The sequence below is a fragment of the Hyperolius riggenbachi genome, chromosome 2 (assembly GCF_040937935.1).
Source record: "Hyperolius riggenbachi isolate aHypRig1 chromosome 2, aHypRig1.pri, whole genome shotgun sequence".
In the NCBI taxonomy this organism is placed as follows: Eukaryota; Metazoa; Chordata; class Amphibia; order Anura; family Hyperoliidae; genus Hyperolius; species Hyperolius riggenbachi.
The window spans coordinates 254,471,761-254,498,793 of NC_090647.1; the positions used below are offsets into that span (position 1 = coordinate 254,471,761).

At 43.7% G+C, this 27,033-nt stretch overlaps 1 protein-coding gene across 1 annotated transcript in view; it reads left to right on the plus strand.

The window, feature by feature from the left end:
• The window catches only part of LOC137544945 (uncharacterized), a 648,464-nt gene that overhangs the window by 200,989 nt on the left and 420,442 nt on the right, over positions 1–27,033 (plus strand). Inside the window, exons 45-47 of the mRNA XM_068266042.1 lie at positions 3,398–3,516; positions 8,148–8,252; positions 8,342–8,440. Coding sequence (XP_068122143.1) covers positions 3,398–3,516; positions 8,148–8,252; positions 8,342–8,440 — 323 coding nt within the window. The remainder of the gene's footprint in view (positions 1–3,397; positions 3,517–8,147; positions 8,253–8,341; positions 8,441–27,033) is intronic.

Sequence of the window (27,033 nt, forward strand, 5' to 3'; positions counted from 1 at the left end):
ATTTAAATCTGTAAATATGCCTATAAAATTGATTGTTTAGCGTAAAATTGCAGTAGAAGTAAAGTGAGCTAAAAACAGGGAAAAAAACCTCTATAGCAAATGAATAAATGAACCTTTTACATATAACTAGGGCTGTAATAACATTTATAGGATCCTAAAGCAAAGCAGCAGTCATTAAACATGGTTGCACACACTCAGAATGTGTTCTGCTGAGTTTTGTTTAGTGTGGTTGTATCTGTGAATCTGTTTTGGGCCTGGGACCCACTAGCAGCTCTTTTCTAAGCACTAGTGATGTGAAAAGCTCTTCTAATGCAAAGCAATGGGGGATTTTTATAAAATCACACCCTTGAAGTGGGATCACAACTAGAGCATTACATTAGCAAGATGTAAAAGAACAAGAAGAAGACACCAAAGTAGCAGATGACCAATCATCTATGTTGATGACCCAACATAGGCCATCAACTATGTATTCAAAGTGATAAAAATAGATGCCAATGTATTAGCTAACATGCACCTTGTCAGCAAAGTAAATAGCAAGGTTATATATAGAGAACAACTGACTCTTGGGTGCATGCTAGAAATATTTTAATATAGAAAAAATTGGTATACAAAAACACATATGCACATTATTATAACTAGAAGAACACACACTACATGGACAAAGTTAAAACAGGGACACAAAGGCCCTGAAGGGAATAGCCAAATCTCCCACAACCACACTTAAATCTCTTGGAGGCTGCAGTCCTCCAAGAAGATATAGACCAGGACACATCCAAAGCCACTTATAAGTGGAATACAGTTCCAAGCAGAAGATGTATACAGCCAGTTGACTCAATCGCAGTCATATATCGTCTATAACCATCAGTTAAGTAGATTGGTTGGACTCAATCGCAGTCCTCCATGTCACATGGACATCTCCATTGATTAATGTGTGCTGTGCATCAAACAGTAGCTTAGAGTATGAAACCTGTACATCCAAAAGATCAGCTGTAGCAAAGCAGGGATAAAAGCCATGCAGACATGATGACAAAGGCAGCCGTGACTGTCCCCAGTATAGCAATCAACCAGGCCTTCAATATTGTAGTATGCAAGGCTCATGCGTTGTGAACCATCAACATCCACATGCAGTAAGTAGGATGCAGCCAGCAACAAGGACATTGAATTGTGAGTTGGAGATGGAGATGGAGATAGAGTTCCAAGATGGAGATGGGATTGCAAGTTCCGGGCTCCGGGTGGTCCTGATAGATGTTTAGAGGTGTTGGAGAATGGCGTCAGACGCTGTTACATCTGACATGTTGAATACTTGCCTTGTGGCGCTTGTAAGAATTAGACGCTAATCTCCGAAGAGGCTGTCAGGTAGACAGCGAAACATGTCAGATGTAACAGCGTCTGACGCCATTCTCCAACACCTCTAAACATCTATCAGGACCACCCGGAGCCCGGAACTTGTAATCCCATCTCCATCTTGTGGTAACTATGAACTCATGAACTCACAATTCAATGTCCTTGTTGCTGGCTGCATCCTACTTACTGCATGTGGATGTTGATGGTTCACAACGCATGAGCCTTGCATACTACAATATTGAAGGCCTGGTTGATTGCTATACTGGGGATAGTCACGGCTGCCTTTGTCATCATGTCTGCATGGCTTTTATCCCTGCTTTGCTACAGCTGATCTTTTGGATGTACATGTTTCATACTCTAAGCTACTGTTTGATGCACAGCACACATTAATCAATGGAGATGTCCATGTGACATGGAGGACTGCGATTGAGTCCAACCAATCTACTTAACTGATGGTTATAGACGATATATGACTGCGATTGAGTCAACTGGCTGTATACATCTTCTGCTTGGAACTGTATTCCACTTATAAGTGGCTCTGGATGTGTCCTGGTCTATATCTTCTTGGAGGACTGCAGCCTCCAAGAGATTTAAGTGTGGTTGTGGGAGATTTGGCTATTCCCTTCAGGGCCTTTGTGTCCCTGTTTTAACTTTGTCCATGTAGTGTGTGTTCTTCTAGTTATAATAATGTGCATATGTGTTTTTGTATACCAATTTTTTCTATATTAAAATATTTCTAGCATGCACCCAAGAGTCAGTTGTTCTCTATATATAACCTTACATTAGCAAGAGCTTTTCAAATCACAACTGCTTAGAAAAGCGCTGCTAGTGGGTTCCAACTTCCAGGCCTTACCCTGTAAAATGACTTCCTATTAATATATGTCTAATACTAAATTACATGTATGGAAATTATGACTACAGCTACTATAACTTGGAATCATTGACAGCAGCCCACTGAAGGTCCTTGCACTACTGTCTAAAACCAGCTCCATTCAATAAGGATCATTTAACTTGCTATTCTGACAAAATCATGTATATACTTCTGGTTTAAGGTGGCAGTGTGCTTTTGAAGACTTCATTTAATTCAGGTGTTTATAAAGTCTTGTTGATGGTCCAAATTTAGATATAAAACAAGAATGCTGCTTTGCAGCAAAGGCATGGCATTGAATATATTGGAACTGTATTCCTCAAGCTTGGCATATGCAATATACTAGGGATGACATTGGCCTCAATTCACTAAGCTTATCTCCTGTCTTTAATAACTCTTGTAGAGTTATCACCATGGTGATGAGGCATGTAGTATTCAGGAAACATTTTACCTCAGGCAAACCTAAAGTTAACTCTTTTGTCTTTAAGTTAACTCTTTAATCCTTAAAATAACTCCAGAGTTAAAGACAGGCTGTTCATTGACTGCGTGTGAAAATAACTACAGAGGAGGTAACTTAACTACAGAGGAGGTAACTTAACTACAGAGGAGGTAAATTAACTACAGAGGAGGTAAATTAACTACAGAAGAGGTAACGTAAGGAATGAAGAGATAAGATAACTCTCTCACTGTGTGGAGGTAAGTTTTCTCTTGCCTTATTATCTCCAGCATGATCTTAGTGAATTGAGGCCATTGTTTGATAGATTATCTCCAAAAAAGTGTGGTACCAAAAACAATGACGAATGGTCCCAGTGCTAAACTCTGTATTTGGATATACAAATCTAAACCAATACTTGTGGTATGAAAGTTTTTTTTTAAATACTTAGGCACTTGTAGCAATTTTCACTCAAAATACAACAAAAGCGTCTACTAAATTCTGAGTATACAGAGAAACTTTTGCAGCTCACTTCATTCCCCTCCTCCTTTTCCCATGCTGCTGGCAGTGAATGGTTTGTGTAAATTAGATTTTTTTTTAGTTTACTTTTTATTAGTTGTATAGTGCTGTGCTGATATATTACACAGTACTTTAGTCATAGAGCCACTCATGTCTGTTCCTATCCCCTAAGGAGTATTATGTAACATATTGTACTTTTATTTGAAATATATTTTGTATTGTTTTAAATTCAGGTCCGCTATTGATCCACAGTCATATAAGCTGCCTATGAGATTCCTAAACTGCTTTCGGATAGTTGGAGTTCAGAAGTGTCCCGTCAGCTACTTTCTGGAAGCACAGCTACTTCTGAAAGGTAATTGCCAGCCATTTAGGACTTAAAAGATTTGTTTTGCCTTGTTTGATAGAATACAGTCTTATGTAGTATGGGCAAATCCTCAAGTCCAGTAGAACGAAGCACTTGGCCACAACCGAAAAAAGACGTGTACGAGTAGCTCATTCTCCTGGGCATGTAGAGTTTTCCCGCACATACCCAGTATAGTTGTGCTTGTACATAGTGGTTGTGAGAAACATATTTGACAAGGACTTGCGGACCCAGCACTGGGTATGCTTTTGTGTCTGGATAATTTAAATTATCCATATCTATACACCATTTTTAATAGCAGCTTTCTCATCTGATACATAAGAGATTTGTCTTTCTATGAATGGGTTAAAGGACACCTGAAGTGTTAATTTACTTTTAAACAATTCAAATTGCCTGGCTGTCCTGCCGATCCACTGCCTCCAATACGTTTAGCCACAGACCCTGTAAAAGTATGCAGATCAGGTGTTTCTGACTGAGGTTTGACTGTATTTGCTGCATGCTTGTTCCAGGTGAATGATTCAGACACTACTGATGCATGAAAAATCAGCAGGTATGGCAGGCTACTGGTATTATTTAAAAGGAAATAAATATAACAGCCTCCATATCCCTCTCACTTTAGGTGTCCTTCAAAAACACTAAAGCATTCTTTTGAAGCTCAAATTATACAGCATTTTTAATATGTCTCATTATTCAGTCAGAAAATGTGCTTTCGTTTACCTTATGTTTTATTTCTAGGTATGTTTTTATCGGCTCCACATCAAATGTCTGCTGCCATGTTATTCTCTGTTCTCTTCTATCTTGTACAGAAAATGAAAACCAGTATGATTAATGTTTAGCTGACTCTTGACATAGGAGCACAGTTATTTGAGTAAAATGTAATTTCCTTCCTTCAGTATTTTTATGAAGTACAAGAAAAATCTTTGTGTCGTTAGAATAGTTTGAAATATAAAGAACATAAAGTGTGCACATTGGAAAAGACATTTAAAATATTATTTAATTGCACTTCGTACACTTGGCACTTTCACTAGACAGGAAAAAAAATGAATCTGGCACTCCGAGGCAGAGAACAGGCGTTTTGCCACCAGAGCAGATGGATAGTAGTTTAGCAAGCCAAGAGAATGTGTAAATGTATCTCTAATGTGCTTATTGGGAAGGCCAATCCAAGCCAGGGGATGGAGAACCCACAGAGTCCAAGCTGCTGTATGCATTATAGTGGCGGCAGGCTGCCCTGACAACTGTGGCATATACCCCACATTATACATTCACATAGCTACTTCATGTGGATTTGTTTGTTAGATCATACTTGACATGAATCACTAGGGCACATCAACAGTACCAAATTGCATGAGGCAAACCACAGGTGGGGTCAGAGCACTGGAAATCTGTCATAAGAGCTCTCCTTTATCTCACTCTAGAGTATCAGTACAGTAAATATTTAAGACACACAGTTTGTATGTGTTGTGTGTATAACGCTGTCTACATACATTTTACCGATATTTAGCGAATACAGCCCCATCTGTATGAAGTTCACATTTTTTTCCCTTGCTTGTGTGGATTACAGATGCTTCATTTATCCACTTCTCATCACTTCAGCATACCATGCATAAAACACAGGTGCCAAAAACAGCAGACAACAAAATATATAGTATATAACATATACTGTAGTGTACCAAAAAGACAAGGACCTGTGTGTTCTCTAGGAAGGCTTGTAATGTTATATAAGATAAACGACGAGCAGCTCAGCAGATATCACATCAAGCATACATTTTTGAAGCATATTGTGTACAATCTATTATAATTTGCAGTGCATGCACAAAGTTCTTGTGTGTTACACATGAACTATTTTCACGTAGTTCATTTTTTATTACCCAGAGTTTGAAAAACTGTCTACCGTAACTTTACTGAAGGCATAGATTGCTTGCCTGACAGAACAGTAATTCTGTGAGCTGTCCAGACTCATCCTTTATGTCATCAACGACCACTTGAGGCAGTCAGTGCAGAGTTGGGGGCTGGCACCAGTTAATCCTCTCCTGTGAAACTAGTCCATGTGACCTCCTCCTACAGCTGTGCAGAGTTAAACACTTGGTGGTCTGAGGCAGGGAACACACTTGACTGTTTTCGTGCGCGAGAACTCATGTTAATCAATGGGCTAGTTCACACTTAATATGTTGTTCGCACGCAGAAAAAAACTGACATTCTGCATGATGACTCTGCACATTTTGTCAGTTTTCTCTATCAATTACATCAGCTGCTGTGAAAAAACGCGCGCGTTTTCCTGCATGGAAACACACTTGGTGTGCAGAAAACGCGCACAGAAAACTTAAAGACAAGTGTGTTCCCTGCCTGAGAGTTTATTTCTTGGTGGTCAGTACTATAGGTACAGTTCAGCAGAACCTTTTCATCTTCCTGATGTGACTCCATACTTCCACCTTCCAAAGCCGAATGTGAACACCCTCCCTGGCCCTGCCCGCAGGTTCCTTGCTGAATGGTGCTGAATAGTGGTGTTCAGGTGAATTAGGAACAACATTAATTAAAGAGACACTGAAGCGAGAATAAATCTCGCTTCAGTGCTTATATTCAGCAGGGGCATGTGTATGCCCCTGCTAACACACTGCTATCCCACGGCTAAACGGGGGTCCCTTACCTCCCAAATCCCCTTCGTACAGCGGGGGATCACTTCTGCATTGAGGCATGGCTAATGGCCGCAGCCCTGCCTCACGCGCGTCTGTCAGCGCGTATCTCCGCCTCTCCCCTACCCCTCTCAGTCTTCCTTCGCTGAGAGGGGCGGGGGAGAGGCGGCGATGCGCCGCTGATAGACGGCGCTGAGAGGCAGGGCTGCAGCCATTAGCCCTGCCTCAACAGCAGCAAAATCTACGACCAAGTTGGTCGTAGATTTTGCAGGGGTGGGGTTGGGGGGTAAGGGACCCCCGTTTAGCCGCGGGATAGAGGCGTTTTAGCAGGGGCACACATGCCCCTGCTGAATATAAGCACTGAAGCGAGATTTATTCTCGCTTCAGTGTCTCTTTAATAATAATAATATCCTTGATTTATTACAAAAATAATACTCGGTATGAATCTCTAGGGTATATATCAGTGGGGCAGTAATACCTGCTTTAAATCTGCTGCATCCTACTGCTGCTATTATAATTAATTTTCAACTTATTTAACCTAGACAAGCTGAATCTGTCCTGCCATCAGTCTCTAATTATATGAAGACTGGGAACATCAGCGTAACTATAAATCACTAGGCCCCCATGCAAAACTCTGGATGGGGCCCCTTGCAGACTGAATAGGGATGGTCTACAAATCTGTGTCTACAAAACTTTGTATGTTTAGCTATCAGTGGTTGAGCAGATGCAGTCATTAGAACAATAGTGCAAAGAGCAGAACGTTTTTCTCTCCTTTCCCTTAGTTGTCAGTATCTCAGGAAGGGGCCCCCTGTGGCTTCTGGGCCCCCCTGCAGCTGCATCCCTTGCAGGGTCTATTGTTACGCACCTGACTGGGAAGCTCCTGCCACTCAGTAGCATCCCATTGAGGATTGTGGGGTTTCTTTCTTGATGATTAGCATAATATCTCAGTAGGTACAGTCCAAGGCTATTGGATAGCATTCCAAGAAAGACTGAAGTTGGCGGGAATGCAAATAAAGACTATTCCTTGATGAAAAAATGTGTAAAAGATGTTCCTGTTCTGCTTTATTGGGTACACTGATGTTTTAAAAATGTGAATGGTATAAGTTTTTCCACTTTCAATATATTTCAGAAATATCTCAAAGCCACTTGTCCTGCTCACTTAATATAATAATATAATTTGCAGGAGTAAGCTGTTCCCGGCATTGAGAGTGGGGCTTTTAGTGTGTTTGTGTGATGGAAAATTCATCTTGGCAAACATTTATAAATCTTCAGATTTCTATTAGCAAACATATTATGCTCTTGGCCTGCACATGAGAAAATAATTAGTCTTCAAATATGGCTAATTATTATAATTTGGACTATTGCTTCAAATAAAAGTTAAGTCTCATTGATTGTACAGCGTTAACTAGATCTGTTTTAGAGAGCTGCTTGTTTATGGTTGCGTATAACCTCGGTGGAGAACAGCAATTATTTTTATATAGCCGGGATATCTCTGTTGCTGTAATTTTATGTGCTGATTATTAAAATGTGCATAAATAAGGCTGACAATAATTTTATGCAGTATTCTGACAGTAATGTTGGATTATCTGTCTGAATTCTTCAGATACTCGTATGTACTGCATATATTACCTCCTAACCAAACAAAAAGTGACATTTGATTCTATCTGCCGGCTATAGGCTACAACTTCATTTTCAATTTGTGTAGATAAGCTTCAAGTACTATATACAGCAGCATGTTAACCCCTTGCTTACTATTGAACTGTACTTTAAAGCCTAATAAACCCCATAAACCCCACATTGGATAAATTCTTAATAGCAATCAGTTTGATAAATACTGTAGATTTTTTTTGCATAAAACAAAGAATAGATATATACAAAATAGACCACTAAATACTGTAATTAAATTGATGCCAATGGGTTGAAGCCAAGTTTTTTTTTATGATCAAGAGAAACCAGTTGAAGTTAATGGTGGTATTTCCTTCTCCTGTGTAGGCTTTTCCCATGTTGCTTCCCTGACTCAAAAGCTGTCTACTACACTGGATTCATTTGGAAAGCTGTATTTAGCGGATCAAATAGGATCTGACTTATCTCAACATGGTAAGCACATTTCATATATATATTATTTGTAAGGGTGATTTTTAGGATATTTATTTATTGCCCTCATGTGTGTTTCTCCATGTTTTAAGGGAAATTCAGAGGCTCATCGATACAAGAACTCAACACTTTACTTAATGAAGCAGGAATTATTCTGCAAAAGAGCCAGAGACACCTAATTGAAACCCAAGGTAAGACATAAATTAAAATGCAACCCTTATTCTTGTACAGAAGTATCTAAATAAAGCTCCCTCATACACCACAAAACTACACAGTGGGGTAAATGCAAAAACACTGCAATGAGATAAGGTACCCTGTGAACATATTACCCCTACTGCAGCTTACTGCATGCTCAGTAAAGAAGCCCATACACATCAATTTCCCCATTCAGTTCCCTGCAGATTCGCTCACTCTGACCGAATCGGTGAGGTTTAAAAGAACACCTCTCTCTTTTGTTTGAAGGACATCTGAGGTGAAAATAAACTGACAAGATAAAACATTGTATCTATCCTCCTTCTCCTAAAAAATGACTTTATTAGATATCCCACGGTTTTATTTTATATTTACATCTAGTTTTTACTGTATTATTGTCTCGGCTCAATGACATGTGCATTGAAGTATGCTAGAGCTCAAATCTGAACTATTGACCAGTTTTTTATCTCTTTCCTGCTCTCAGGTGCCATTTACTGACAGGAAAGTGTTTTCTGGCTGTAATTACCTATCAGTGAGGGTTACGCTATAGTCTGACCCAGTCCCGACCCGGACAGAAACTGTTACTTGCTTACCTGATGTTTAACTCTTTCAAGCAGAGAAAGAAAAAAAGGAACAAGGCATAGTCACTTGTGTGCTTGGCACTGTACATGTCTATCTCATCATGCCATATGTCACCTCGGTTGTCCTTTAAAGGGAGCCTGAAGTGAGAGGGATATGGAGGCTGCCATATTTATTACCCTGTAAACAATACTAGTGGTCTGGCAGTCCTGCTGATCTATCTGGCTGTAGTAGAGTCTGAATCACCTGAAGCAAGCATGCAGCTAAACTTGTCAGATTTTTTGTCAGAAACACCTGATCTGCATGATTGTTCAGGGTCTATGGCTAAAAGTATTAGAAGCAGAGCATCATCAGGACTGCCAGGCAACTGGTATTATTTAAAATTAAATAAATGTGTCAATCTCCATATAACTATCATTTCAGGTTTCCTTTAAGAAATAAAAACACAATGAGGCATATTTTCCTATGTTAATTTCTGGCAACTGACTTTCTTGCACCTAGAAAATCTCTCCAATAAATTTTACACGAGAGGTTCTTTATGTATGTTTTTCCTTTTTGCATAAATTTGTGCTGTTCATTCTCAGAAAATATGTCTGTTTACAGGTTGTATAGCTGAGCAACAATCACTGACATACAACAGATCCATTCTTTTACATGGACTCTTTCACATGTGTTTGTTGTTGATCTGCACACCGCAGCACAGCTGAACCCTGAATATTCAGAATCAAAATCATTTATTTCGCCAAGCATGACAGGATCATGCCTGGAATTGGGTTTGGCACATACAGAGCTCAGCATCTATAAGGACATGAAAAAATTGTGCAATATACAAGAGACATACATGATAAAGCATTTAACAAGATACTACAGATAGTGGTGACAGGCTATGAGGGCTGAACCCATGAGGGCAGCCAGTGCCATAAGTTCCAAGCACAGAAGGACTGTGACAGGACCATGTCTGTGAACCTAAGAAGAATGGGGTGGAGGTGAAACGTGGGTGGAGTTCAGGAGATTGACTGCAGAAGGGAAAAAATAGTTCCTGTGCCTCGTGGTCCTGGTGTGGGTGACCCGGAATCTACGCCCTCAATGCCGGCGCATGAAGCAGCAGTGGCCAGGATGAGAGGGGTCCATAGCTATCTTCAGTGCCCTAGTGCGTAGTCTCAAGTTGTAGAGTAGGTCTAGTAGAGGGAGGGGTTTCCAGATGATTCTCTCTGCTGATCTAATGACCCTCTGGAGTTTTTGTCTGTCGCTGATGGAGGAACCAGAGTACCAGACCAGGATGGAAGAGCAGAGGATAGATTCTGTGGTGGCAGAGTAGAATCTTGTGAGGACCTGATGGGGCATGCCAAACTTTTTCAGCTGTCAGAGGAAGAAGAGCCTTTTCTGGGCCTTTGCCACGGTGGAGCTGATGTTAGCCTTCCATATCAGGTCATTTAAGATGGTGGTGCCCAGGAGGCGGACACAGGGAACTATCGCCACTTCAATGCCGTCAATGTGGATTGGTGGTGGAGAGGGGGCATGCTTCCTGAAATCGATAATCATCTCCACAGTTTTTGCTGTGTTAAGGACCAGCCTGTTCTCCCTGCACCAGTGACAGATTCTGTCTACCTGCTGACGATGGGCACTCTCGTCGTTATTGGTGATAAGGCCAACGATAGTGGTGTCATCTGCAAATTTGATAACCTTGACTGAGTCCGCTGTGGATCTGCAGTTGTCGTGTAGAGGGAGAACAGCATTGGAGACAAGACGCAGCCTTGTGGAGCCCCCATGTTCGTGGACCGTGGTTGGGAGGAAATGTCACCCAGCTTGACAGACTGTGACCTGTGGGATAGGAAGTCCATGATCCAAAGGCGTAGGCTGAAATGGACACCGAGTGCAGCTAGACTCTCCTGAAGTCTGCGTGGACAGATGGTGTTAAAGGCCAAACTAAAGTCCAGTGTAACGATCGGTGTCAGCACACAGAGAGAATCTGATTATTGGTGATCTGCAGTATCACCAAGAATACAGATATATACCTGATTATTGATGATCTGCAGAATCACCGATAATACAAGTATAGCTAACCTCTGGACACCTGAAAACGTGAAAGTGTTTGATGCAACAGTAATGAGTAGAATCACCTGAGGAGCAGATGACTCCAACCAAGGAGAGTCAGACTCTACTGCAGTCAAAGGACTCCTAGAGGATGAGTCCCTGACTGGTTTGCAGAGAGGTCCCTCTGAGAGACAGGGGGTCCCTGCAGATGGACTGAACACCCAGGGGGCGGGTGACAGCCAGAAGGGTCGGCCAGGCCGGGTCGGCAATACACGACCAGATAAGGTACAGAGGGACAGGCAGGGTTGGCAACAGGTAATCAGATATGCGTAGGTACCAAATCAGAGAGCAGGAGGAAGGCCGAGAGAGCAATAGGTCATAACAGATATCTAGCAAATGCCTAGTCTAGAGTGTGAGGTCCGTGGTCTCAACACTCAAGGACTGGTCTAGAGAATAACACAATAATAACACACAATCCCTAAACTTGGGTGTGAGGTCTGTGGTCTCAACACCCGGAAACTGGTCTAAAGTATAACAGTAATAACACAGAATCCCTAAACTTGGGTGTGAGGTCCGTGGTCTCAACACCCGGGAACTGGTCTAAAGTATAACACAGTAATAACACAGTAACTGGCTCAGTGTGAATCCCCAGGTCCTCCTGGTTCTAACACACTGTGAGATCTGACTAAGGTCTGAGTGCTAACACATAAGCATTCGCAATGCCAGGCAACCAGCAACTGACAGGCAAGAAGTATATATAGCAAAGCGCTCCTCAGCGCCGCCCAGTTCCCTTCAGCCAATCACCTGCTACGCTGGGATCAGCTGATCATCCCGATCAGCTGACCCCTCTCCTATTGGCATAAAGAGCCTGTCTTGCAGCACGCGAGCGCGTAGCTCTCCATCTGTGTGCACTACTAGGTTTAGACAAACCAGACGCATGCTGCTGCGGAGAAACCGCCGGTCTGAATGCGGAAACAGCCGCCTCACTGTCAGACCGCGCGGCGGTGTCTCCGCAATCCATTACAGTCCCCCCACCCCCCGAAGAGTGGACTCCGGACACTTTCCACCAGGCTTCCCAGGGTGTAAGTCATGAAACTCCTTCTTTAATTCCTCCGCATGCATGCGACAATCTGGCACCCAAGATCTCTCCTCTATGCCATATCCCTTCCAGTGGACCAGGTATTGCACGGAATTCTGCACCAAGCGAGAATCCAGGATCTTTTCAATCTTATACTCTGGTTGGTCATCCACCAACACGGGGGGGGGGGGGGGGGGGTAGAGGAATCCATGTGTACTGCTGGTTTTAAAAGAGACACATGGAATGATCTCACACCTCTCATACTGGCTGGGAGATCAATCGCATAAGTGACATTATTGATTTTCTTGGCCACTGGAAAAGGTCCTATAAATCTAGGGCCCAGCTTGGGTGACAGTTGCTTCAGGGCCAAATGACGAGTGGACACCCACACCAAATCTCCTGGAGAGAATTTCCACTCTACAGACCGTCTTTTATCTGCCTGTCTTTTCTGGGTTTGAAAAGCTTTCCCCAGGTTCCTCTTAACCATTCCCCAAATCTCCCTCAGAGCCCTTTGCCAATCCTCCAGAGCTGGAAAGGGTGTAGATGCGACTGGCAAGGGAGCAAACTTGGGTGATCTTCCCGACACCACCTGAAATGGGGAAAACCCAGAAGAGGAGCTTTTTAGGTTGTTGTGCGCAAATTCCGCAAACGGCAAAAATTTTACCCAGTCGGATTGCGCATCTGCAACATAACACCTGAGGAACTGTTCCAGGGATTGGTTAACTCTCTCGGTCTGGCCATTGGTCTGTGGGTGGTAGCCTGATGAAAATGCGAGATCCATGTCTGATGGCAGAAGGCCCTCCAAAACTTTGAAACAAATTGGACTCCCCGATCTGACACTACATTCTCCGGAATGCCATGCAGCCGGAAAATGTGCTGGATGAAGAGATCAACCAATTCCTGGGCCGAGGGGAGTCCTTTCAGAGGGACAAAATGAGCCATCTTACTGAATCTGTCCACTACCACCCAAATAACCGACTTGCCCTCAGACCGAGGGAGCTCACCCACAAAATCCATGGAGATATGGGTCCATGGTTCACTGGGAACTGGCAAGGACTGTAAAGTGCCAACGGGGGCCTGACGAGAGGGTTTACTCCTTGCACACATGGCACACTCTCTTACAAACTCCTTACAATCTGTTGCCAATGTAGGCCACCAGGCACATCTAGCCAGTAGATCCTGAGTTCTGGTGGCCCCAGGATGACCAGCATTCTTCTCTGGGAATGAAAAAGTTGTAGGAGTTGCAAACGGAAAGGCAGTGGCACAAACATGACCCCATCAGGCTTCCCCTCTGGAATATCTTGTTGGTAAGGACTCAAAGTGACTGTCCAATCCTTCCAGGTCTCAGTGGCTGCCAGAACTACCTTCTGAGGTAAGATGGTCTCAGGGGCTGCAGGCTGCACTGTCTCAGGTTCGAAACACCTGGATAAGGCATCGGCCTTGATGTTCTTACTGCCAGGAGTATATGTAATTACAAATCTAAATCTTGCAAAGAACAGGGACCACCGGGCCTGGCGAGGGCTAAGTCTCTTAGCACCCTCTATATACTCCAAATTCTTATGATCTGTATAAACTGTGATAGTGTGTTCTGCACCCTCTAGCCAGTGTCGCCATTCCTCAAAAGCTAACTTGATGGCTAAGAGCTCCCGGTTGCCTATGTCGTAGTTTTTCTCTGCGGGTGAAAATCTACGAGAAAAGTAGGCACATGGGTGGAGCTTGCCCTGCAAGCCTGACCTCTGAGACAATACAGCTTCCACCCCCACCTCGGAAGCATCAACTTCTACAATGAAGGGAAAGGTGACATCAACATGTCTCAGTATAGGTGCGGAACAGAACAGTTTCTTTAGGGTGGAAAAGGCCGCATGAGCCTCTGCTGACCAGTGATGAGTGTCAGCCCCTTTCTTGGTAAAACTGGTGAGGGGTGAGATGATGGTAGAGTACCCCTAAATGAACCTTCTGTAGTAGTTGGCAAACCCCAGAAATCTCTGGAGTGCTTTCAGTCCAACCGGCTGAGGCCACTCCAGGACAGCAGAAACCTTCCCTGGGTCCATTGAAAGACCAGAGGTGGAGATAATGTACCCTAAGAAGGCAACCGAGGTTACTTCGAAGAGGCATTTCTCCAGTTTGGCATAAAGCTGATTCTGTCTTAGCTTTTCTAGCACAAACCTGACATGCCTGCGATGTTCAGTGAGATTGGACAAAAAGATCAGTATATCGTCCAAATAGACTAGGACAAACTTCCCCAACACTTCCCTCAACACCTCGTTAATTAACTCCTGGAAGACGGCCGGAGCATTACACAACCCGAAGGGCATCACCAGGTACTCGTAATGCCCGTCGGGCGTGTTGAAGGCCAGTCTTCCATTCGTCACCATCCCTAATACGCACTAGGTTGTATGCGCCTCTTAGATCTAGCTTTGAGAAAATCTTAGCGTTAGTCACCTGTGTGAACAAATCGTCAATCAAGGGTAAAGGGTAGCGATTTTTTACTGTGATCTTATTTAGGCCTCGATAATCAATGCAAGGACGGAGGCCTCCGTCTTTTTTCTTTATAAACAAGAATCCTGCCCCTGCTGGTGAACGGGAGGGACGGATGAACCCTTTAGCCAAGTTTTCTCTGATGTATTCCTGCATAGCTAGTTTCTCCGGCCCAGACAGGTTATAGAGGTGACCCCTGGGTGGCATACAACCAGATCTCAAATTGATGGGACAATCGAAGGCACGATGGGGGGAAGTTTATCTGCTGACTTGGGACAGAAAACGTCAGCAAATTCTGCGTATTATCTTGGCACACCTTCAACCTGAATGTTGGTATTACCCATGGTTACTTTCGCTAAACAATGATGATAACAATGGGACGACCAGCTCGTTAGCTGACCTGAAACCCAGTCTATCTGAGGGGAGTGGAGTTGTAACCAGGGCATGCCAAGAATGATGGTAGAGGTTGCCATACGCAAGACCAGAAATTGTAGATTTTCCCCATGCAGTACCTCAACACTGAATCTTAAATTTGGAGTACGGGACAAAGAATGTCTACTCTGCAGAGGAGAGTCATCTACAGCAGTGACCAGAATCAGCTCATCCAATGGGAGCATGGGAATTCCCAATCTTTTTGCAAACTCGTAATCTATAAAATTAGCCGCTGAACCAGAGTCAATGAAAGCTTCAGTGGTAACAGTCTGACCCTCCCATGTGACAGAACAGGGAAGGAGCAGACGATTGTTATCTAGAGGTAAAGACTGCGCGCCTAGGGTATTACCTCTGACTACACCTAGGCGGCAGCGTTTCCCGACTTCCTGGGGAAATTCTGCACTCTATGGCCCTCCTCTGCACAGTATAAACAGAGCTGTTCTGTTTTCCTGCGATTCCTCTCTATCCGCGTCAACTTGGACTGACCAATTTGCAGACGATTGTTATCTAGAGGTAAAGACTGCGCGCCTAGGGTATTACCTCTGACTACACCTAGGCGGCAGCGTTTCCCGACTTCCTGGGGAAATTCTGCACTCTATGGCCCTCCTCTGCACAGTATAAACAGAGCTGTTCTGTTTTCCTGCGATTCCTCTCTATCCGCGTCAACTTGGACTGACCAATTTGCATTGGTTCTGGCGGAGGTGAGGCGGGTGGAGGAGAGGCATAAGAGACATATCTGACCATGTTTCTACAACGGGTTTGCTTTTGATACCGCAACCGGCAATCAACCCGTACTGCTAAAGAGATTGCCTCATCAATGGTTTTTGGTTCAGGGTGTCCCAACATCAATTCTGAAACTGCGTCTGACAGCCCTGATAAAAAACAATCTAGCAATGCAAAAGCCCCCCACCTAGCTGACACTGACCACTTTCTGAACTCAGCTGCATAGACTTCTACTGGATCCTTGCCTTGACGCAAAGTTTTTAGCTTCCGCTCAGCAGTAGAGGCAATGTTCGGATCATCATAAATTATGGCCATAGACTTAAAAAATTCCTCTACTGATGTTAGCGCCTTGTGCCCTGTCTGTAGGCTATATGCCCAGGTCTGAGCATCTCCTGAGAGTAGGGTCTTAATAAATGTAATTCTCTGTGCCTCTGTTCCTGACAAGTTAGGCCTCAGTTCAAAATATGACATTACACGATTCTTAAAATTCTGAAAGTCAGATCTATGACCAGAAAACCTTTCGGGTACAGACATCCGTAGGTCTGTAACTGGAGGAGATCGCACTGAATTTACAGTCGTCTGAAGGACCTGTAGAGACCCAGATAAAGCAGAGATCTGGGCCTGCTGACCGTCCATCACTCTGATGAGATTTTCCACCGAGGTGGTGAGTATATCAAAACAACTGTTAAGTGCGTCTATTTTGTTTTTGGTCTGGCGTTCTGTAACGATCGGTGTCAGCACACAGAGAGAATCTGATTATTGGTGATCTGCAGTATCACCAAGAATACAGATATATACCTGATTATTGATGATCTGCAGAATCACCGATAATACAAGTATAGCTAACCTCTGGACACCTGAAAATGTGTAAGTGTTTGGTGCAACAGTAATGAGTAGAATCACCTGAGGAGCAGATGACTCCAACCAAGGAGAGTCAGACTCTACTGCAGTCAAAGGACTTTTAGAGGATGAGTCCCTGACTGGTTTGCAGAGAGGTCCCTCTGAGAGACAGGGGGTCCCTGCAGATGGACTGAACACCCAGGGGGCGGGTGACAGCCAGAAGGGTCGGCCAGGCCGGGTCGGCAACACACGAGCAGATAAGGTACAGAGACAGAAGGCTGATTCGGTAACCAGGGATAGTCAGGGTTGGCTACAGGTAATCAGATATCCGTAGGTACCAAATCAGAGAGCAGGAGGAAGGTCAAGAGAGCAATAGGTCATAACAGATATCTAGCAAACGCCTAGTCTAGAGTGTGAGGTCCGTGGTCTCAACACTCAGGGACTGGTCTAGAGAATAACACAATAATAACACAGAATCCCTAAACTTGGGTGTGAGGTCCGTGGTCTCAACACCCGGAAACTGGTCTTAAGTATAACACAGTAATAACACAGAATACCTAAACTTGGGTGTGAGGTCCGTGGTCTCAACACCCAGGAACTGGTCTAAAGTATAACACAGTAATAACACAGTAACTGGCTCAGTGTGAATCCCCAGGTCCTCCTGGTTCTAACACACTGTGAGATCTGACTAAGGTGTGAGTGCTAACACATAAGCATTCGCAACGCCAGACAACCAGCAACTGACAGGCAAGAAGTATATATAGCAAAGCGCTCCTCAGCGCCGCCCAGTTCCCTTCAGCCAATCACCTGCTACGCTGGGATCAGCTGATCGTCCCGATCAGCTGACCCCTCTCCTATTGGCATAAAGAGCCTGTCTTGCAGCGCGCGCACGCATAGCTCTCCATCTGTGTGCACTACTAGGTTCAGACAAACCAGACGCATGCTGCTGCGGAGAGACTGCCGGTCTGAACGCGGAAACAGCCGCCTCACTGTCAGACCGCGCGGCAGTGTCTCCGCAATCCATTACATCCAGGAGGAGGATTCTGGCATACGAGTCTGGCCTATCCAGGTGGTTGCTGATGAGCTCCAGGCAGATATTGATGGCATCATCGGTGGACCTGTTTTCTCTGTACGCGAATTGGAATGGGTAAAGAAGGGGCGTGGTGGAGGACTTCAGAAAGGACAGGACAACCCTTTCGAGGGTCTTCATGATAATGGATTTTAGTGCCACAGGCCTGAAGTTATCAAGGTCAGTGACACCTTGCTTTTTGGGGACCAGAATGATGGTGGACCTCTTAAGACAGGCAGGAACCTTGCCCATCTGAAGTGACTTGTTGTATATGGTGGTGAGAATAGGGGCAAGTTGCCTAGAACAGGACTTCAGGCAGGCACGGGACACGCTGTCCAGACCAGAGGCTTTCCTGGAGTTCATTGTTGACAGGTGACGCATGACGTCGGATTAGCTCACAATCACTGTATACATTAATTCCAGAAGTCACTTTTTGCACTGTACAGGATATTGTCATATGCAGTAAAACTGATCTACCCTTCCTCACGTTTCCCTCTCTTCCCACTGTTCGATTCACATTGAAAAAGTGGGTCAGTGCATCCCAAAATGATCATCTCTTATTATGACACCATGATGGAATAAAAATTGAAATTTTTTTTGACGGGTGTGAACCTTACAAATACTTCCGATAACATAATTAGGTAGTGAGTCTCCCAAAATAACCTAATTAGCCAGACTTCAACCCTCAATAATGTCCCCCACATAACATAATTAGGCAGTGTGTACTCTAAAATAATATAACAGCATACCCTTCCCCTTCAATAACATAATGAGTGTCTCTCCAAACAATATAACATGGTAGGGTGTCCATCAAACATAATTTGTCAATATTAACAATACTCACCTTGCAGTTCACCTGCCTCTTTCAGCCTCCTCATCTCTACCAGCTGTGATCCTGTAATATACCAAGTCCAGACTATAGTTGCAGCTTTGTGTGACATAGCACAGCATATAGTAGTCACTTGAACCACTCAGTATATAATGCAGTCTAAGGCTGGGAGGGAACTTCTGCCTCTTGGTTTATAATAAAATGGTTAGTAAATTCAGATCCAGGAGGAGGACTGGGCCACCTTAATAAGTATCCTGGTGACACCACTGCCTGGAGCTTCAAGAAACTGGTTATGAAGTGCAAGGAGCAACAAGAGCAACTACTTGTTGTCAGGGTGACAGGTTGGCTGCACAGAGCCATTTTTTTGCAGGCTTTATGTGTTCCTGCTCCCAATCATTGGAATTAGGATGCATGCATATCCTAATCACAGTGAACATGATCATGACTACAGCAAGCTGGCCAGGAGGAGCAGCATATCTTTCTGACATCTAGTTGCTTCCATGTTGCATCCTCATCACAGTACGTGTGTGCTGGGCTTCTGGGAATCAGACAGAAAGTGTAGCATTCCTGTCATTATGACAGCATGATGCTTCCATGTTTTGCATAACTGATTCTTCTACAGCCCATGGACATATTATGCAGGAAAGGCCTTCTTTACATAGGATCAAATGAAAACTCGTAAAATACACACCTGACTTACAAAGTACCAATTTCTGTAAATAAGAGCAAATGGCAATGTGATAAGCACTGATATACCAGCAAAATGTCTTTGGTAATGTATTTTTACATTGTATGAATGTTTTAAGCCACAGAAATGGAAATGTGTCCTCAGAGTTACATTGCTAACAAGCGAGGCAGAGAACCTGAATCACAAATGCCTTACCTCTGTCATATCGTAGAAACAAATGTACAGTTGGCACTTGGCACAGTGATTTACAGACAGACATTTATACTGATGTAATATTTTCTACAGATAAAGAAATACCGGCCTGGCATCCATTTATAGCTATTTGACTTAAACATAAATTTGTGATTTGTTAAGTTTCCTGCTCAGATCTTACAGACTGCATAGTAAAGCTTTGAGGATTTCTTGTGTGACATATATTTATATTGTGTGCTGTCCGTTCAGCTTCTGCTTTATGAATCTAGAATATATCTCTGCGCACTACACATTGCCATATTACTTTACACACTGATGTATAGCTCTGCGCACTGCACATTGCTACATTACTTTACACGCTGATGTATTGTTCTTTACCTTCAATGAATCCTAGACCACTCTTCCTTGGAGCCAAAAACAATTTCTTGTTTATTATGTCTTTCCAAGCAGAACAAAATAAAATGAATGGCGTTGGAAAAGAATCTCGACATGATAAGATGTGCCCATAATTATTCATACCCCTGGAAAATTTTTGACTTAAAATTACTTTTATTCAGCCAGCAAGTAATTTTTTGATCGTAAATTACATAGGTGTCTCTCAAAAGATAGTAAGACCATGTAAAAGAGGCATTATTGTGGAAAAAAAAATTCTCAGTATTTATTTACATTTGACCAAAAAGTGCCCATTCCAAAATTATTCATACCCTTCACAAACTGTCACAGTCTGTGGGAAAATCAAAAGTTCTATACCATTCCAAATAGTCCAAGCTGTTCTAAAGCATCCTAACCCTTATTAATTTCAGCCAAACACACTGGGCTCCTCAATCACGTGACCCCCACCACAGATGTTACACTGATCAACCCTGGAAAGAATTCAAAAAATCGCACATAGTGCTGAATAAAGTTTGGGTAATAGGACCCTTGCCACCACACTTTTGCACTCCACCGGGATGTGCCCACCAAATGGGAATAACAGCTGTACAACCCCCTCTGGGTATGCACTCACCTTCACAATACTTCTGCTTCAGCTTATCAGTAGTACTCAAAGTACTCCACCTCCAATCTCACTCTGGTCTCACACCTGATAGGTCCAACTTCAGGGTCCAGTAAAAAAAGCTTGTTATAGTAAAAAATCCATATAAAACAAGTATATGCTAAAAAATGGCTCTGGGGGATCAGCATCCAGTATAGCAACAGGCAGCAGCGGCAATACCACGGAATTCAGCCTGCTATCGCCGTGCCTCGCTTCCCCTTCCACTAGACGTCAGCGTGTCATTAGACTCCTCCCCTACGCGTTTCATCATAAATGACTCATAAGGGGGCTGATGAGCCCCCTGATGAGCCATTTATGACTGCTGCACATCGCGGTGAAGTGCAAAAGTGTGGTGGCAAGGGTCTTATTACCCAAACATTATTCAGCACTATGTGCGATTTTTTGAATTGATCAGTGTAACCTCTGTGGTGGGGGTCACGTGATTGAGGAGCGCAGTGTGTTTGGCTGAACCTTTTCCTCTTTGGCTTGATAAGTGGTTTGGCGTTCACTTGCTTCCCCTCTGTGCTCCTGCATTTCCTACCCCTTCCAGACTCGACAGCTTGACCAATGGCCACATTTCACTTTGGGTTTTTATTGTAACTGTCGCACAGAGCTGACTGTCACACTCACATTATTGGGAGTATCAGATACCCAGCACTGGTAGTATGTGTATGGGTGTGTGTGTGGGGTAGAACTGCTCATTTTTAGCCTTATCAGGCAGGGTAGTATTATATAGCTAAGGCTAAGTACATATATGGAATGATGGTCGCCTGTTGGGCATCGGAAACTGTTTGGGGACTGATGCTGTACAGACATATTCCTCGGCTAGCAATGCATTCTGTTGCTATGGAGAGGGCAGAGGGACAATGATCAGCACATGACGGGATTACTGCAATCAGGGAGAGTGGAAATATCATTGAGATTGGTCAGGATCGGTCATGCTCAAGTGTTGGAGGTCATTAAGGATCTGATATGCCGGATCCTTAAGCATATCCAAGCTAAAAGAAATTAAAAAAGTTAATCTTTCCTTACCTGGGGATTCTTCCAGCCCCTAGAAGTCTATCTGGTCCAGGGCAGCAGTTCCGCTGCCCTCCACATTGCCATTGTCCCGTCCATAAGATCTCAGAGCCCAACTGGGTCGCGGACTTCTGCATATGCGCACGCGTCTTGTCATCGCACTCCTGTGGTCAGTTTAAATCTTTGTGAACTGCACAAGTGCAATTGCGAGAGGCACGCTGACAGGTCAGCACAGAAGCCTGCGACTCACCTGGGATCGTCTATCTTCCGGACGGGACATTGGCACCGTGGAGGGCAGCAGAACTTTAGCGCTGGGCCAGGTAAACGTCTTGGGGCTGGAAGAAGCACAAGGTAAGTAAAGCTTAACTTTATTATTTTAGCTTGGAAATCTTTTATGCGACTTTGGGTGGCCACTGTACGCATACTAATTGCACAAAGGATTGTCAATTATTGCATGTGTGTATGCACCTAAAGAAATCTATTTGATTCTTCTACCTGTACGTATTAAAAGCTGATTTTTTGTTGTTGTTGTTGTTTTTGTTGGGATTTAACCTCCTTAGCGGTAACCCCGTGCTGAACACGGGGTAGCCGCCGTGGAGGATCACATGGCCCCAGGACTTAAAAAAAAAAATGTGGCATATGCTTTAGCTAGCGGTTTGCTAGCTAAGCGTATGCATAAAGTTGCTCCGGTCCCCCGCGATCGCCTGCAATAGCTTCCGCTATACATACCCCCCAGCGTTCCCACGCCGGCGCAGCCGCCCAATCGGCACCAGGCTTTGCAATGACGGCGATCGGTATTGCGGCTGACGTCGATGACATTATGACGTCATCTCCGATCCTCGCCATAGCAACGCCGGAAGCCAACCGGGAAACTGCGCTTTCCGCGGGATCGTGGTGAGGTATGTATAGCCGGCGGCGATCGGCGGGCATGGGGGGGGGGGGGGGGTGACCGGAGCAACTTTTAGCATACGCTTAGCTAGCGAAATGCTAGCTAAAGCGTTTGGAAAAATGTTTTAGGGCAAAAAAACCTCCTGGCGGACGCAGCCTCTGAAACTGCATACTGCCAAGGGGGTTAAAGCAGCAATAGCTTTGGTTTACTTATCAGGTTACATATCGGGTCTGAAAGTTGGAATGGAGGGTTTTAACTTCCACAACAGACAAGAGGTGGTATTAAAGATATGAAGACTTCTGTAGAGGGCCACCATGTCACAATTAGCTTTGAAATTGTGAAAATCAGTTTACCCTCCCTGGTGGTAATCCCAAGCTAAGCTCAGGCTAGCCCTGGGAACTGTATGTAGAGTATTGCGCGCAGCGGGAGATTTTACCCACATCCCGGGGGATCCAGACGTTGGTAGCATTCTCCTTCCTGTCCTCAGAGGCTCTGAATCACTCTGGTGAGATCGCTGTCATTAATCTCACCAAAGTGTTACAGCGCCACCCGGAGAACGGAGGTAAAATTGCAGCACTGGAGCCCAGGGAGGTGAGTGAGAGAAGGGGCTGCTGCTGGTGTTCTTGCAGCATGTTTTTTCCCTGATTTTAGGGTCTGAAACCTTTTAAAAAGACTCTAAAATCTGGAAATAATCATACTGCCAGGGGGTTAATTAATTTTGCTAAATTTTCATGCAGATATGGAAGAAAAATATAATTATTTTGCTCTTTTCTCGTCAATAAAAATATTTGACACCTAAAAATATTTCCGAAAGTCAGAATCCTCATTACTGTAAAACCTGTGCTTGTATTTGTATAGAGAGTATAATTGAATAGCTTCCTTTATTCTAGAGCAATCAGGCATGAATTGGGTAACCTGTCCTTACTGCTCATGGCTTGGATATAATATATATCTGGTATCTGGTGTTCATTAATCAGTGTCTCATAGCACTGTGTACATCATATACCTCTTCCTCTATACATGTGAATGGAGCTGACAGAAGTGATTACAGATTGTGAGTAATAATGTAGAGCTAGCTGCTGCTAAGAGACATGGCATCACTGCCATTTCCCCTATTCTTTCACATGCAGTAATAGACCTGGTGAAAAGAGCCATCTTTCTTACCGGAAGAACAGTTATTAATCTCGGAGCAGTATATTTCCATATCATTTTGGATACTAATTTCCTCACTCTGGTATTAGGGAACCCAGAATTTGTGTCAGTTTTGATGCAGTGCAGCATGCCAGGATATGAAAAGCCATAATTACCGCTGCTGCCATTTGAATTGCTAACCAGACACTGACATTTTGAAATCCAACCAATTTCTTTGTGATCCAGAAATTAGCTGGAAAGATATGTGATTTGAATTAAAATGTGGAGGCACTTAGGACATTAGTTTAATCACGCTGCTGCAAAACAAGAAGACCAACTTAATCTAATATGATCAAATACTGGCTCAACGGACGGATCATTTGTAGCGTATAATGTGATGTATGATGCGCTCTGCAAAGCGTTTTGTTTCACTGAATTATGTTGTAAGCAGAATAAGTCATTGTAGCTGTTCAAATCAATTTTTTCAAATGGCATAATTCAGTCCAATGTATGCAGGCACCACGCTGCTTCGCTGGTTAACTAATGGCATTGATTCAGTGTCTGCACGCTCCCTGACTTGCTTGGGTAGAGTATTATAATTCCTTTGATCAGGTCTGCTATATCTTCGATCGCTTCCTTCCTGTCTAGAGCTAATATCAGAGTGAGAATAAGTAATGATGCTTTGCACAGCTAAATTCAGTCACACCAATCATTACATTTAATCAGTCCCGTTAAATTAGAGGCTAACCATTTTATAACAGTTTTGTTCATTTAAAGAGGAACTTGGACGCAGGTTTGAACTTTATACCAATCAGTAGCCTGTACCCCCTTTCCCATGAGAAATCGTTACCTTTTATCTAATACAGGTGTGTCAGACTCAATCATGTAAGGGGCCAAAATCTAAAACATAGCCTAAGTCGCAGGACAAATTGTTTTTGATTTAACATTTATTGAACAATTGCAAACTAAGTGGCGTAACTAGCATGACTTTGAGTGGCCCGCTCATTCCCCTTCTGCAGAGTAGTGCAGTAGAGGAGTTTAATATTTACCTTCTCTAGTGCTTGCGAGACTCCTCTGGACTTCCTGATAGGGGTTATAAGCCATAGCGATGGGATCCCAGGAGGAGGCCTCATGCTAATTTGGGGGGAGGGTAGGGGCTGTCCAATAGTTTACTGGTGCAACCAAGCTTAAAGTGAACCTCCGGACTAAAAATCTACTCAGCAGAACTGAAAAGGCTTGGTGTTTCTTTAACAGTTTCACAGCATCAGAACTTTGTTTTTTCTTACCAAAGCATAATTTTTAGCTGCATTTTTATCTAAGCTCCACCCATCAAAGCAAAAAAGCCTGGGCTTTTTTTCCCTGATGCTGTGCAGAGCATGATGGGATTTCCTATGTTGTTATTCACATTGCCTAGCAACTGGGAGAGGTGATCAGGACACAGGACAGTTGGAACTGTGTCTCATGCTCCCTGTCACCTCCTTTCAACCAAAAAGATGGCTGCCATTATGAAATCAAACATTTGCCTGTTTTTTTAAAACAGGGTGGATAAGAGATTATATTACCAATCTATTTTAATTAGCATAATTAATGTAACTTAATGACAGTATGTTTGTTTAGGCTGGAGTTCCTCTTTAACCTGACGTTTCAGTCAGAAACACTATAACTGTTGTGCTCTTCTAAATGGAAAGGCAGTGTGCTGTCATTCTTTTACTGCTTACAGTAATGAACATTTGAGGGTCCCGAGCGCCACATGAAAAGGCAAGAAGGGATGCACTCAGCCCGCAAGCTTGAGTATGACACATTTGCTCTAATAGTTCATCATGGAGGTCTGTGAGGCTGATAATGAGTTTAAGCCTCTCTCACAGTGTGATAGCACACTGCAGCGATAACAATGTCCTGGCTTTTTTTTAGCCATGGCTATGACAGTTTCCTGTCTATGAACCTCAAAACATTGTGGGAGTTGACATGCGGTTGCCAAGCATGCATACCTCTGGGCATAAAAAAATGTTTTAGCCAATCACATTGTTAGTGGGGCTTGTTGATATATAACAGCATTGGTGCTATTTTTTATGCTTGTCTTCACTAAAGATGCTGAACTACAGGCTCATGTATAATCAAACAACATGAAGTAATTTCACAGCAAGAAACAATAATTTTTTCCTCTACCTTCTATTTTTTAACTTCTCGTTTTGATATGTCTTGATTTATCATTTCCCCACTACTATATTTTGGTAAAGTTGCTCTTCCAGGCACAGTTCTCAAAGTACCATTTGAAATTTAGTATGTAAAATATCCAAATGTTAATTTTCTGCACTAAAATGGTTGTTAAGCTTGGCATCAGTATTTTAAAAGTGCAGTATTCTCCCCAAGCCCCTTTGGCCAGATGCTCCGCCTGGCTAATTCTGGTGACCATCCGGCTGTCATGGCCCTCCTATGGGCAGCACATGCAGAAGAGGTGGGGTCAGCCAGCGGAGCAGTGAATACTAATGAAGAAGGGTGAGACATTCACTAGGAGCTTTCCCATACTGTGAATCACAGCAGCAGAGGCATAGAGTATGAGAAAGATCAACTGCTTTCCCAGTGTACAGTGCTGCTGCCCCCTAGAGTTTGCTGCTTGAATTGCTTGATTCAGGTTTTCGTCATGGTAATTCAGGAAAAAACTCTAGGGGGCAGCAGCACACTGGAAAAGCTGATTAATTTTCTTACACTGTCCCTCTGCAAGTGAGTGCTCCACCCCTCTTCATTAGTATTCACTGCACTCCTGGCTGGCTCCACTTGCTCTCCATGTGCCATGCCAGGAGGTAAACTGCTGGATCGTCTTCCTTCATACAGCTCTGTTATTGATGTGGGATCAGGGGCCAGTAGGGGTGGGGTTCCTTGGGGTTTTCAGCCATACCACAGCTTGAAGCGCCTCTAGGATCGTAAGAGGACCTGAGGAGGCTTCTGTAGTGCTCCAACAAGTTATAACAGCAGAAACTGACCATGGAAAGGGGTGATAGGGAGAAGGGGTCCTTTGACTGGCTGTATTGAAGGAAACACACAGTGTAGGCTTTCTGCAGTCCCCAATTGTTGAACATGGCAGAACACCTGGATAAACCAAACACCTACGCCAGCCAGGATGCTCTTCCTCTACTTCATTTCCGCGTTTAATAATCTGCTCGAATATTCTGCACACTAACCTTGCACAACTCGGTCGTTGAGACCATGGACCCTTTGTGCATGGATCAGGGACTTCCTTACCAACAGGTCGCAACTTGTCAAGCTTGGCAGCTGCTCCTCCCAGGAAAGAATAACCAACTCAGGTGCCCCGCAAGGGTGCGTTCTGTCCCCTTTACTGTTTTCCCTGTACACAAACAGCTGCTCCTTACCCACCAACTCTGTTAAAGTCATCAAGTTCACAGATGACACCACAAACCTTGGTCTTATCAGCAGCGATGGTGAACAGGCTTACCGCAGTGAGATTGAACGCATTTGCAGTTGGTGCTCAGACAACAACTTAGTGCAGCCAAAACAGTGGAAATGGTCGTGGACTTCAGGAAGCGCCCTTTTTTACCCCAACCCCCTCCTCATAGAGGGCTGT